The sequence below is a fragment of the Mesoplodon mirus genome (assembly GCF_964341445.2).
Source record: "Mesoplodon mirus genome assembly, chromosome: 4".
Lineage (NCBI taxonomy): Eukaryota > Metazoa > Chordata > Mammalia > Artiodactyla > Ziphiidae > Mesoplodon > Mesoplodon mirus.
In genome coordinates, this window is record NC_138979.1 from 46,265,612 (window position 1) to 46,278,989 (window position 13,378).

The 13,378-nt window shown below is 35.2% G+C and overlaps 1 protein-coding gene across 1 annotated transcript in view; it reads right to left on the minus strand.

Annotated features, from left to right (window-relative positions):
* DNAAF4 (dynein axonemal assembly factor 4) overlaps positions 1–13,378 on the minus strand; it is a 104,001-nt gene that overhangs the window by 20,419 nt on the left and 70,204 nt on the right. Inside the window, exons 8-9 of the mRNA XM_082617094.1 lie at positions 5,363–5,508; positions 3,964–4,073 (exon numbers count right to left, since the gene is read on the minus strand). Coding sequence (XP_082473220.1) covers positions 3,964–4,073; positions 5,363–5,508 — 256 coding nt within the window. The remainder of the gene's footprint in view (positions 1–3,963; positions 4,074–5,362; positions 5,509–13,378) is intronic.

The following is a 13,378-nucleotide window of genomic DNA, read 5'->3' on the forward strand; positions in this document are numbered from 1 at the left end:
TCAGAATGGGAGAAAATATTTGCAAATGAAGCAACTGGCAAAGGATTAATCTCCAAAATTTACAAGCAGCTCATGCAGCTCAATAACAAAAAAAACAAAAAACCCGATCCAAAAATGGGTAGAAGTCTTAAATAGACATTTCTCCAAAGAAGATATACAGATTACCAACAAACACATGAAAGGACGCTCAACATCATTAATCATTAGAGAAATGCAAATCAAAACTACAATGAGATATCATCTCACACCAGTCAGAATGGCCATCATCAAAAAATCTAGAAACATTAAATGCTGGAGAGGGTGTAGAGAAAAGGGAACCCTCTTGCACTGTTGGTGGGAATGTAAATTGATATAGCCACTATGGAGAACAGTATGGAGGTTCCTTAGAAAACTAAAAATAGAACTACCATACGATCCAGCAATCCCACTACTGGGCATATACCCTGAGAAATCCTTAATTCAAAAAGAGTCATGTACCAAAATGTTCATTGCAGCTCTATTTACAATAGCCAGGACATGGAAGCAACCTAAGTGTCCATCAACAGATGAATGGATAAAGAAGATGTGGCACATATATATAATGGAATATTACTCAGCCATAAAAAGAAACGAAACTGAGTTATTTGTAGTGAGGTGGATGGACCCAGAGTCTGTCATACAGAGTGAAGTAAGTCTGAAAAAGTGAAACAAATACCGTATGCTAACACATATATATGGAATCTAAGAAAAAAAAAGAAAGGTCATGAAGAACCTAGGGGCAAGACAGGAATAAAGACACAGACCTTCTAGAGAATGGACTTGAGGATATGGGGAGGAGGAAGGGTAAGCTGTGACAAAGTGAGAGAGTGGCATGGACATATATACACTACCAAACGTAAAACAGCTAGTGAGAAGCAGCCGCATAGCACAGGGAGATCAGCTCATTGCTCTGTTACCACCTAGAGCGGTGGGATAGGGAGGGTGGGAGGGAGGGAGACGCCAGAGGGAAGAGATATGGGAATATATGTATAACTGATTCACTTTGTTATAAACCAGAAACTAACACACCATTGTAAAGCACTTATAATAAAGATGTTAAAAAAAAACAAAAACAATGGGGACTTTGAATTAATGTGCAATGTAAATGTTTTTCAAAAGATATATCTTTATCATAAAGTGTAAAAATGAATGCAACTTTTAACAAGAGGAAAAACAAAAACAAAATCGGGATAAACCATCTACCTTTGGCCTTGACCCAATTTTCTCCACTCTTCTCGAGGACAGTTCAGCCACCTCTTCTATCTCATCTGCACATCTATTCAAACCTTTTCTATTCTTAAAGAAGAACAAGGCAAAAAAAAAAAACTCTGAAAGTTTCTATTCCATTGGCTTCTGGGAGTATTTTTGTGTACTTTATTTTACCAGGCCTTCAAATGTTGGTAGGTCACAGGGTTTTATCCTTAGGCCACTACTCCTCTGGTCTACGTGCTCTTTTCAGATATCTCACCTACTCTTGTAAATCGACTGCTACATAAATGCTGATAACCTCCAACTCCATAATACACTGCTGGCCTCTCCCCTGAGTTTCAAACTTGCTGGACACTGTCAGCCAGACTGACCAAGAGGCAGCTCAAACTCAACATATTCAAAACTGAACTTACCTACATTCCCTCCTAAATGGCCCTGTTCTAGAGTTCTCTAATTCAGTTGGTGGAATCATATAATCAATTATTCAAACTAGAAACCCAAAGTTGCCCACAACTACTCTTCTCTCACTCCCCAACAATCACTCAAGAAGTCCTCCCTATTTTACCTCCTGAATATTTCTCACATTGCTCTCCTCTTCACCCTATAACAATGTCATAATGGTTCAAGACCTCTGCCATAGTTTCTGCAACACATTTTTCCCCACCTTACAGAATAAAATATAAGAATAACACAAGGCCGCTGCCTATTTTACTAGGTTCATTTGGCATTATTCCTAGTATCAAATTTATGTTTTAGCAAGCAATAAACTACCCAGTTCCTGATCTATATATCACACTATTCTTGTCTTTGAGCTTTTGCTCATACTGTTTCCTCTGCTTAAAATGAATGCCTTTCTGTCCTTCCTCCTGAAACTCCTACTTATCATTAAGAGGAGCTCAGGTGCTATATTCTTTAGGAAGCTCTTCCTGAAACTACCTTTCTTCCTTTACGGTTAGGTGCCCCGCTTCTGTACTCTCATTTTACCTTGTTCTTTCTATGTATTGTACTTCCCACACAGTGTTATAAGTATTTGTATATGTCCCTCTCCTCTACTGATCTCTGTAGCTCAGAGCCTAGCCTACAGTCTGACAAACTGCAAGTAATCAGCAGATATTTATTTAATGGCTTAATAGATGGAGAAGAAGGAGAGGGGATTTTTGTTGGGAGTAAGAGGAATAAACCTGTCAGCCCCAGGCTTCTGAACTTCAGAAAAATTGTTAACTCCAGCTCAACTCCACAAATCAATCTCTGGTGTTGTTATCAGATATGAGAAAAGACAAAGGAAGAACAGAGAGAAGATAAGAAAAGAAAAACACAGACTTCGTGGTTAGACAGATAAATCTCCGCACCAAAGATGTCCACATCCTAATCCCCCAAATCTGTGAATATATTAACTAAAATGGTTAGTTGGAAAGAACCTTGCGGATGTGATTAAATTAAGGATCTTGCAGTAGGAGATTATCCTGGATTATACAAGTGGGACTAATGTAATTACAAGGGCACTTATAAAAGAAAGAGGGAGGCAGGAGAGCCAGAGTCAGACAAGGAGAGGTGACTATGGAAGCAAAGTCCAGAGTGACACAACTGCTGGTTGGGGGCCATAAGCCAAGGAATGTGGGCAGTCTCAAAGCTGGAAAACCCAAGAAAATAGATTCTCCCTTACAGCCTCCAGAAGGATTGCAATTGATATCTTGATTTTAGCCCAGAAAAACCCATTTTAGACTTCTGACCTCCAGAACTATAAGATAATAAATTTGTATTGTTTTAAGCCACTAAGTTTGTAGTCGTTTGCTATGACAGCAGTAGGAAAATAATACAAAAGTGTATAAAATGAGATAAATAATATCTACAAAATTGCCTCAAAATATGAACTCGAATTACCACAGAATATAGCAGAATTCATTGTTGTTAATTGTCTAAAAGTTTACACATAGAGCCACATATAAATAAATAAAAGGATTGGATATAAAATGATAATTTATAGGATAATTTGATAATCTTTTAAAGATGGATATGACTAATCAAAGTAGCTCTAGTTTTAAAGAACCATGATTTTTTAAAATAAATTTATTTATTATTTATTTTTGGCTATGTTGGGTCTTTGTTGCTGCACACGGGCCCCTCCCTAGTTGCGGAGAGCGGGGGCCAGTCTTCGTTGTGTTGTGCAGGCTCCTCATTGCTGTGGCTTCTCTTGTTGCGGAGCACGGGCTCCAGGCACCAGGGCCTCAGCAGTTGTGGCATGAGGGCTTCAGCAGCCGTGGCTCATGGGCCCTAGAGCACAGGCTCAGCAGCCGTGGCGCACGAGCTTAGTTGCTCTGCGGCATGTGGGATCCCCCTGGACCAGGGCTCGAACCCATGTCCCCTGCACTGGCAGGTGGACTCCCAACCACTGTGCTACCAGGGAAGTCCCAAAAGAACCATGATTTTAAGGCAAGTATTATGAAGGACTTATGTTAAACGTTAAGTGATTTAAAAAGGGATTTTGATAAGCAATCCAAAAGTGATATTTTTCATTTCCATGACATATAAATACAAAAGCAATAAAAATAAGAGCCTTATTTGTTATAAGATCTGACTTTTTAAATATGGAAGCACTACCTACAGAATTGGCATATTTGCATTATTTCTCCCCAAAACTCACACACACACATATGTCAAGATAACTAGAAAATATGTAAGTATTACTATCTACATAAATTTATTATAAGTCTCATGGCGAGAGTTCAAACAACTTACTTTCCTTTGTCCTTCAACCATTCTGGGTTCTTTTCCTCTTCTTTTAAATCACAAAGTTCAGGAATGTCAGTATTCATTGCTCTTCGAGCCTCTGCTTGTTTATGTAGCCACTGAAATGAGAATGAAGTTTAATGAAGGACACGAAAGTCTTGTTTTATTAAAAGTTACTTTTAGATTTTCCATCTTCCTATACAAGATGGAAATACTATTTGTTATGGACTGAATGTTTGTGCCCTCCAAAATTCATATGTTGAAGCCCTAATCACCAATGTGATGGTATTTGGAGATGGGGCCTTTGGGAGATAATTAAGCTTGGATGAGGTTATGAGGATGAGACTCCCATCATAAGATTAGTGTCCTTATAAGAAGAGGAAGAGACCAGAGAGCATGCTCTTCCCCACCCCACCCCACCCCAGCATCCTGACCTTGGACTTCCCAGCCTCCAGAACTGTGAGAAATAATTGCCTGTTCTTTAAGCACCAAGTCTATGTACTTTGTTATAGTAGTATGAGCAGACTGATAAAATATTTGATGGTGGTTTTAAACTTCTAGTTTTTATACATCTTTAAGCTTTTTTTTAAACTTCACTAGCTGATTAAGATCAAATGTGTAAAAATTTCTAGTCCAAATTTCTGGGAGTTCATGTGAATACTGTTTTATTTTTCTTTATAATATATATATATATATTTTACACTATAAAAATACATAAATGATTTTTAAATAATTATAATTTTATAGTTACAGAGATACTTTTATAAATAATAAAATATAGAAATATGCTGTTAATAAGAAAAAAATTAATATTTATAAATTGCCATTATATCTTAAGGAGATTCAATTATTTCCACAACTTTTCAATTGAGAGAGGTATCAGTTCACACCTTACAGTAAAAAAAAAAAAAAAAAAAAGCAGTTCTTAGTGCTTACACAACTAAATATACAATATTCAAAATCCCAGAGCTCAGGAATTTATAAATAAATGAAAGATATTAATGCCAAATGTCACATTAGAAATACTTGATATTAATAAATAATTGTAATAAAATAATAAATTTACAAATCTTTTCTTACTGCGACATACACTGACCCAAAGTTTACAAGTCTATTATGGAAAATGATGTATTTGATAAAATAAATGCACACGCAACATTTTATCTCCTGGGATAAGCAACAACACTGGGTATTAATCCAGTGTTTTCTCATCAGCATTCTGGAGCCAAAAAAGAAATAAAAATTCTGCAAAATATATTTTTCTCAAAAGGAAATATTAAATTTTTTTATGAAGTAATATCTTTAGCTTAATGAATACTTTAAAAATTCAGACCCAGTAACAGTTTCAATGTATGGAATAAAAAATATTTTCATTGTGGTCACTGTAACTAACAGCAAGTATACCAACCTCCTCTTCTTCTGCTACCTGTGATTCCCGGAGAGCAGTTGGGAATACTCGAGGGGTAAAGTTGATTTTAATATTGCCGACAGAGCGAGGAGCAGGAATACTGTCTTCCTTTAACTTCTCAAAAAATATAATTTCTGAATTTCTCCCTTCAAAAACAATATTAGCAACTAAGTTATTCATCTCTCATTTCCTAGTTAACAAACTGACTTTTAAAGTAATTACACATTAAAGCTACTTCTAAAATCCTATACAAATAATCCAAACATATTTTCTACAATAAGAAAGGTAAAATCCCTCATTGAAATTATGGCAGCTAATTATCTGTTCTTTCATCAATGATCTCAGCTACTTTTCTGGGGTTCTCTTTGTTAAACCACACAGTGTCTAACTTACATTCACTATAGAGGAAGCCACTCTATGCAACTTAATCTACATCAACTCTAGAGGAGGGCACCTAGGCAAAGCCATCATTTTCCATAAGCTCTGATATCAGTATCTTCTATAAGCTCCCTGGTGATGATATAAAAAATTTTCAGCTATTAAAGACAGCTAATGGGAACAGGCAAAGAGTTGTAATGAAAGGCCATACATTTGTATAAAGGTAGTTAGATGTAATAATTATTAAGTCAATATAAGAGGAGAAATTAATCTATGTGTTAGAATATAAACTATATGAATAAAGGGAAGGAAAGGTACTAAAAAGGAAAAGTACTAAAAACATGATACACAGATTTAAAAGGCAAATATCAAAATTGTTTAAAAAAAGATTTTCCAGAAACACGACAGAGAGCTAATATCCTTGATATAAAATGAACACACAAAATTAATATAAAACTTCCAATTTAGGTAAGTGGAAGTGGTGCAGTGGTTAAGAATCTGCCTGCCAATGCAGGAGACACGAGTTCAAGCCCTGATCTGGGAAGATCCCACATGCTGCAGAGCAACTAAGCCCGTGTGCCACAACTACTGAAGCCCATGCGCCTAGAGCCCGTGAGCCACAACGAAGAGTAACCCCCACTCACTGCAACTAGAGAAAGCCTGCACACAGCAACAAAGACCCAACTCAGTCAAAAATAAATAAATTTATATATTTTTTTAAATGTCTGAAAAAAAGAGAGAAAATTTAAAAAAAATAAAACTTCCACTTTAAAGAAAAATTGAAAATGGCATGAATTAACATTTCAAAGGGAGGGAGGAGGGGAGCAAGGATGAAAGAATAAGGACTCAAACAAAGAAAGTAACATCAACAAAAATTTGAACAAAAAATTTCCACAGATGCTTGTGGTTGGGAAGGCAGTATCCTACCCATCCTCCCCTCTTTCTTTTAGTAATAGAATTCACTGTGCCAAGGTAGAATCTACAAAATCCAGCCTCCCTTAAGAGTGATGTAGTTATGTGCCAAACCTGAGACAACAGAATATGAATACAAGTGCTGTATAAAACTTATGGATCATTATCTTACATGTAAATCTACTTGCAATGGACTTCCTCTTTCCCCTTCCCACTGGCTAAGAAACAATGCCAACTGCAGCATCCACCTTGGACACAGAAATGGAAGCCAAATGATGTGATGATAGATGTGGCCCCACCAGCTTAGATGGCCCCGTGGAACAAAGCCATCTATCAGGCGTAGATTGATTGCTGTTACATAATAAGTCTTAGATTACAGAGAATTCAATTTCTATCTTATTTGATCTATAACTTTGGACCTCTTTATTTCCGTAGTTGGCTTGAATCTACCTAACACAATGTCCTAAGAATTTTATAGCCTGGTAAACTGTTGTTCACTTGTGAAGCCAAGAGACATTCCTAGATATGTAAGAACTAAGTAAATATACCATCTAACCATGTTTTCTGAATTACTCAAAGAAATGTTCCAGAACATGGACAAATAAAATTAAGAACTCAGGAGTGGGAAACCTGAGGGTAAAAATGAAAAAGGATGGGTTTTCTAAAACACACGAAAAAATGTTGTAAGATTTTTTAATGTTACTACAACAGAAAGAAAACAGAATAAAAAGTAAAAATGAAGTATATAAGTTCACATTTTATACTAATGATTACTAGGATACACAACATGGAGGGAATAAGCACTATTTTTCCATAATGAGAAATTTAAAAATCACTTGGCTATTAATTTTGTTAAACAAAAATAAATGAATAAAATTTGAAAATGCTTATGGAAATCATTATGGTGACCATGAGTTACATTAAAAATAGGATATCTAGCTTTCAAACTCTTACAGTAAAATAAGACAAACAGAAAAACATAAAAAGAAATTAGCTTTCTGTTTTCAGCAGCATAGGTTAAAGTTTTTACAAACTGTAACAATTTTTACAAGCAGACAAAATGCTATGAACACATAAAATGCTTGATAAAAATATAACAAATAAACAAAAGTTTCAAGTACATAGTTCAGTTCAAAAACTATGCAAAAGAAAAGCCTTATCAGCAATTTATAGCCAGGGTAATCTCAAAAGCTGACAAAAAGCTATTTGGAAAGATTTCAGATATAGATATAGATATCTAGATAGGTATACCTACGAAGGTATATATCTATATATCTATCTAGATATCCATATCTGTATCTGAAATTTTATATATATGAATATATTATATATTATACATATATATATTAGAGACTATATATAAAGGATAAAGGCTGGAAATTTAATGCTGATATAGGTACAGAGGTGAGAGCTGAAAATGCAATTACAGCCTGAGAAGGGCTACACTCTCAGTGAAATGGACACATAAAATCTCTGTCCACAACTCCAGGAAAGTGAAGCATGTCTCCTCCTGGGGCTCTGGATAAGAGAAGAAAAAACGTCTCTCGTGAGAAACCTAAACTTCAGGTATCCCTTCAGAAACCTAAACTTCAGGTATCCCTTCTGCAAACCAGGACACACGAAATTTCCTCATACGCACACATAAAAATCTGTGCTGAAGATGAGCACACAAACAAAAGCTACAAATCACATGCGGATACAATGTATGTTTCTTCCTTACAGTATGGAGAACAGTCAGCAGACACAACAAACAGGAGGACTGGCCTATTAAGAATTTGAAATAAAAGAACAATCTGAAAGAGACTATAATAATTTAAAACATGCTTACTTAAAGAGCTAAGAGAGGCTAAAATCCATAATGAAAAACTAAGGTAATGAAAAAAGAACAAACAGGTATGAAGGAAGCAAACAGAACTTGCAAAATGAAAAATATTGTCCCTGAAATTGAAAACTTCTAGGACAAGTTTAACAGCACATTAGGCATATTTGAAGAAAATTTACAAACTAGAAGACAGATCTGAGGATATTATACAGAACGCAGCCAAGGAAGATAAAGGCAATTTGAAAACAATATGCTATTTGAAAACAATAGCTTATAACTTCCCAGAACTGAGGTAAGACATACGTTCTTTGAGTGAAACTATACTCCAAGTTCTGATATTATGAGATGAATAAATATAAAACTGCACTTAGAGTAATAAAATCAACATATACCAAAGTGAAGAATTTTAAAGCAACCAGAGACAAAGGATGGATTACCTTATAAAGGATCAATATTAAATCAAGAGCAGACTTCCCAGCAGCAATATTAGAAGTCAGAAGGCAATAGAAACATATCTTCAAGTTACTGATGGAAAATAACTGTCAATCTTGAATTCTACAACCATCTAAAACATCACTGAATAACAATAACAAAATAAAAATAACTGAAATTAACATTCAGATCTTTATTAAAGAACTACTAGACAGGAATAAAGATGCAGACGTAGAGAATGGACTTGAGGATACAGAGTGGGTTAAGGGTAAGCTGGGACGAAGTGAGAGAGTGGCATGGACTTATATATACTACCAAATGTAAAATAGATAGCTAGTGGGAAGCAGCCGCATACCACAGGGAGATCAGCTCAGCTCAGTGACCACCTAGAGGGGTGGGATAGGGAGGGTGGGAGGGAGATGCAAGAGGGAGGAGATATGGGGATATATGTATATGTATAACTGATTCACTTTGTTATAAAGCAGAAACTAACACACCACTGTAAAGCAATTATACTCCAATAAAGATGTTAAAAGAAATAAAAAACTACTAAAGGATTTACTTAAAGGAAAGGTAATTGGATCCAGAAAGAACTTAGATGCAAGAAGCAAAGATAAATAAAAAGCAGTAAATATGGGTCAACAGAAATAGTAATGAGTATATGTGGTAAAGCCACACTAATGACTAAATTTAGAGGTTTAAAAATAAGGTGAGATCAGTTGACTCCCTCCCCGCCAAAAAAGTGGAATAAAATCTTTAGACAGTAACATAGAGGATGGGTACCACTGAAGTTCATGTATTAAATTTCCTTCTAATATTTACAAGTAATGGTAGAGATTAAATTTTGTTTAGTATGCACATTAAAAATATAATTGTAATTATATCTATGTATCAAAACAGTTATAAAAAATTTAATATTGATCATTCAGAGAACAAACATAGAATGTATACCTTTCAAGTTAGTACAAAGGAAAGGAGGTAATTAAGAAAAATTATTTAATCCAAGGCAGAAAAATAGAAAAAAGAACAAAAAAGGAAGTCTGGTAAATATAAATCACAAAGTAACAGGGCAGAAGGAAATTCTAAGACGTTAGGACATAATTTATTTTATTTTTTAATTAATTAATTTATTTATTTTTGGCTGCATTGCTGTGTGCAGGCTTCCTCTAGTTGCGGAAAGTGGGGGCTGCTCTTCATTTCAGTGTACGGGCTTCTCACTGCAGTGGCTTCTCTTGTTGAGGAACATGGGCTCTAGGTGCATGGGCTTCAGTAATTGTGGCACGTGGGCTTAGTTGCTCCACGGCATGTGGCTTTTTCCCAGACCAGGGCTCAAACCTGGGTTCCCTGCATTGGCAGGTGGATTCTTAACCACTGTGCCACCAGGAAGGTCCCAGGATATATTTTATTTATAATAATAAAACTAAGTAGCCCATATCAAAAGAAAGACTCACAATAAACAAAAATACACACTAGCAAACTACAAATGATTTATAAACACATTTGTATATAACACAATGACCCACATAATATAAAATATGAGAACAACTATCATTCCCCTTTTATATATTTGGAAAAAAAAATTCTCCCTAATAATTCAAGGACAAAAAAAGAATCATGATGGGTTACAAAATATTTGCAACTAAATGGCAATGAAAACACAAGATTTCAAGACTTGGTAAATGTATTAATGCAGTGTTTAAGAGAAAAAATTATAACTTCATATGCATGTGTTAAAAGATTCAAAAATTAATTCAAACAAATTGTATAAAGAACAGAGAAAACCCAAAGAAACTAGAAGAAGCCAAATAAAAATAAACACAGGAGTTAATGGAATAGAAAACAAAGAAACAATAAAAGATCAACAAAACCAAAAATTGCTTTTTTGAACAAACAAAATTTGCAAAATGCTGCAATAGTTGATCAAGGAAAAATAAAATAGTATTAGGAACAACAAAAACAAACAAACAAAAAATATATATATATACATTTCTTTTTCAGATTCTTTTCCATTATAGATTACTACAAGACACTGAATATAGTTTCCTGTGCTATAGGGCAGGTCCTTGTTTATCTCTTTTACATACAGTAGTGTGTATATGTTAATCCCAAACTCCTGATTTATCTCTCCCACCAGCCCCTGCTAAAAAAAAAGTTTTTTAAAATTATTCCTTATATGTGGAACCTAAAACAAAAAATCAGACTCATAGATACAGAGAACAGATTGGTGGTTGTCAGAGGTGGGGGGTGGGAGGTGGACAAAATGGGTGATGATGGTCAAAAGGTATGAACTTCTAGTCATAAAATACATAAGCCCTGTGAATGAAATGTACAGCCTGGTGACTATTGCTAATAATACTGTATAGCATATTTGAAAGTTGTTAAGAGAGTAAATCTTAAACGTTCTCATCTTAAGAAAAAAAATTGTAACTTTGTATGGTGCTGGACTTATTTGCTAGATTTACTGTGATGATCACTTTATAATATACACACATATCAAATCATTATATTGTACACATGAAACTTATAATAAGTCAATTAAATCTCAATAAAAAAAGAATTTAAAAAAATTATTACCTTTCCTCTGTTTCTCCCTTCCCTCTTCCTAATACTCCTATTATTTGAATATTGGACAACCTGAATGGATACTCCAGTTGTTTTATCTTTATTATTTTAAAATCTCTTTCTTGGGGCTTCTCTGGTGGCGCAGCGGTTAAGAATCCACCTGCCAATGCAAGGCACATGGGTTCGATCCCTGGTCCAGGAAGATCCCACATGCCACGAAGCAACTAAGCCCGTGCGCCACAACTACTGACCCTGTGCTCTAGAGCCTGTGAGCCACAACTACTGAGACCACGTGCTGCAACTAGCAATCCTATGTGCCTAGAGCCCATGCTCCGCAACAAGAGAAGCCACTGCAATGAGAAGCCTGCGCACCGCAACGAAGAGTAGCCCCTGCTCGCCACAACTAGAGAAAGCTGGCGAGCAGCAACAAAGACCCAATACAGCCAAAAGTTAAAAAATAAAATAAAATAATAAAATCTCTTTGTCATCTTATTCTATTTTCTGGAAAAAAATTAACTATATTCCAACTATTTGATTTAATTTTTAATTTTTTAAATTACATTTTTAATTTCCGAACCGTTCTTTTAGGAAAAATTCTTTATTACAGCCTCTTGTTGTTGTTCAAGGATTAAAATATGTTCTCATCTCTCTGAGAACATTAATTATAGTTCTTTATTTTCTTTTAATTTTTGAATTTTATTTTTTTATACAGCAGGTTCTTATTAGTCATCAATTTTATACACATCAGTGTATACATGTCAATTCCAATTGCCCAATTCATCACACCACCATCACCATGCCCCCATAGCTTTCCCCCCTTGGTGTCCATAAGTTTGGTCTCTACATCTGTGTCTCAACTTCTGCCCTGCAAACTGGTTCATCTGTACCATTTTTCTAGGTTCAACATACATGCATTAATATACAATATTTGTTTTTCTCTTTCTGATTTATTCACTCTGTATGATGGTCTCTATATCCAACCATGTCTCAACAAATGACCCAATTTTGTTCCTTTTTATGGCTGAGTAATATTACATTGAATATATGTACCACATCTTCTTTATCCATTCATCTGTCGATGGGCATTTAGGTTGCTTCCATGACCTGGCTATTGTAAATAGTGCTGCAATGAACATTGGGGTGCATGTGTCTTTTGAATTATGGTTTTCTCTGGGTATATGCCCAGTAGTGGGATTGCTGGATCATATGGTAATTCTAGTTTTAGTTTTTAAGGGAACCTCCATACTGTTCTCCACAGTGGCTGTATCAATTTACATTCCCACCAACAGTGCAAGAGGGTTCCCTCTTCTCCACACCCTTTCCAGCATTTGTTTGTAGATTTTCTGATGATGCCCATTCTAACTGGTGTGAGGTGATACCACATTGTAGTATTGATTTGCATTTCTCTAATAATTAGTGATGTTGAGCAGCTTTTCATGTGCTTCTTGGCCATCTGTATGTCTTCTTTGGAGAAATGTCTATTTAGGTCTTCTGCCCATTTTTCATTGGATTGTTTGTTTTTTTAATGTTGAGCTGCATGAGCTGTTTATATGTTTTGGAGATTAATCCTTTGTCTGTTGATTTGTTTGCAAATATTTTCTCCCATTCTGCGGGTTGTCTTTTGGTCTTGTTTATGGTTTCCTTTGTTGTGCAAAAGCTTTTAAGTTTCCTTAGGTCCAATTTGTTTATTTTTATTTCCATTACTCTAGGAGGTGGATCAAAAAAGATCTTGCTGTGATTTATGTCAAAGAGTGTTCTTCCTATGTTTTCCTCTAAGAGTTTTATAGTGTCCAGTCTTACATTTAGGTCTCAAACCCATTTTGAGTTTATTTTTCTGTATGGTGTTAGGGAGTGTTCTAATTTCATTCTTTTATATGTAGCTGTCCAGTTTTCCCAGCACCATTTATTGA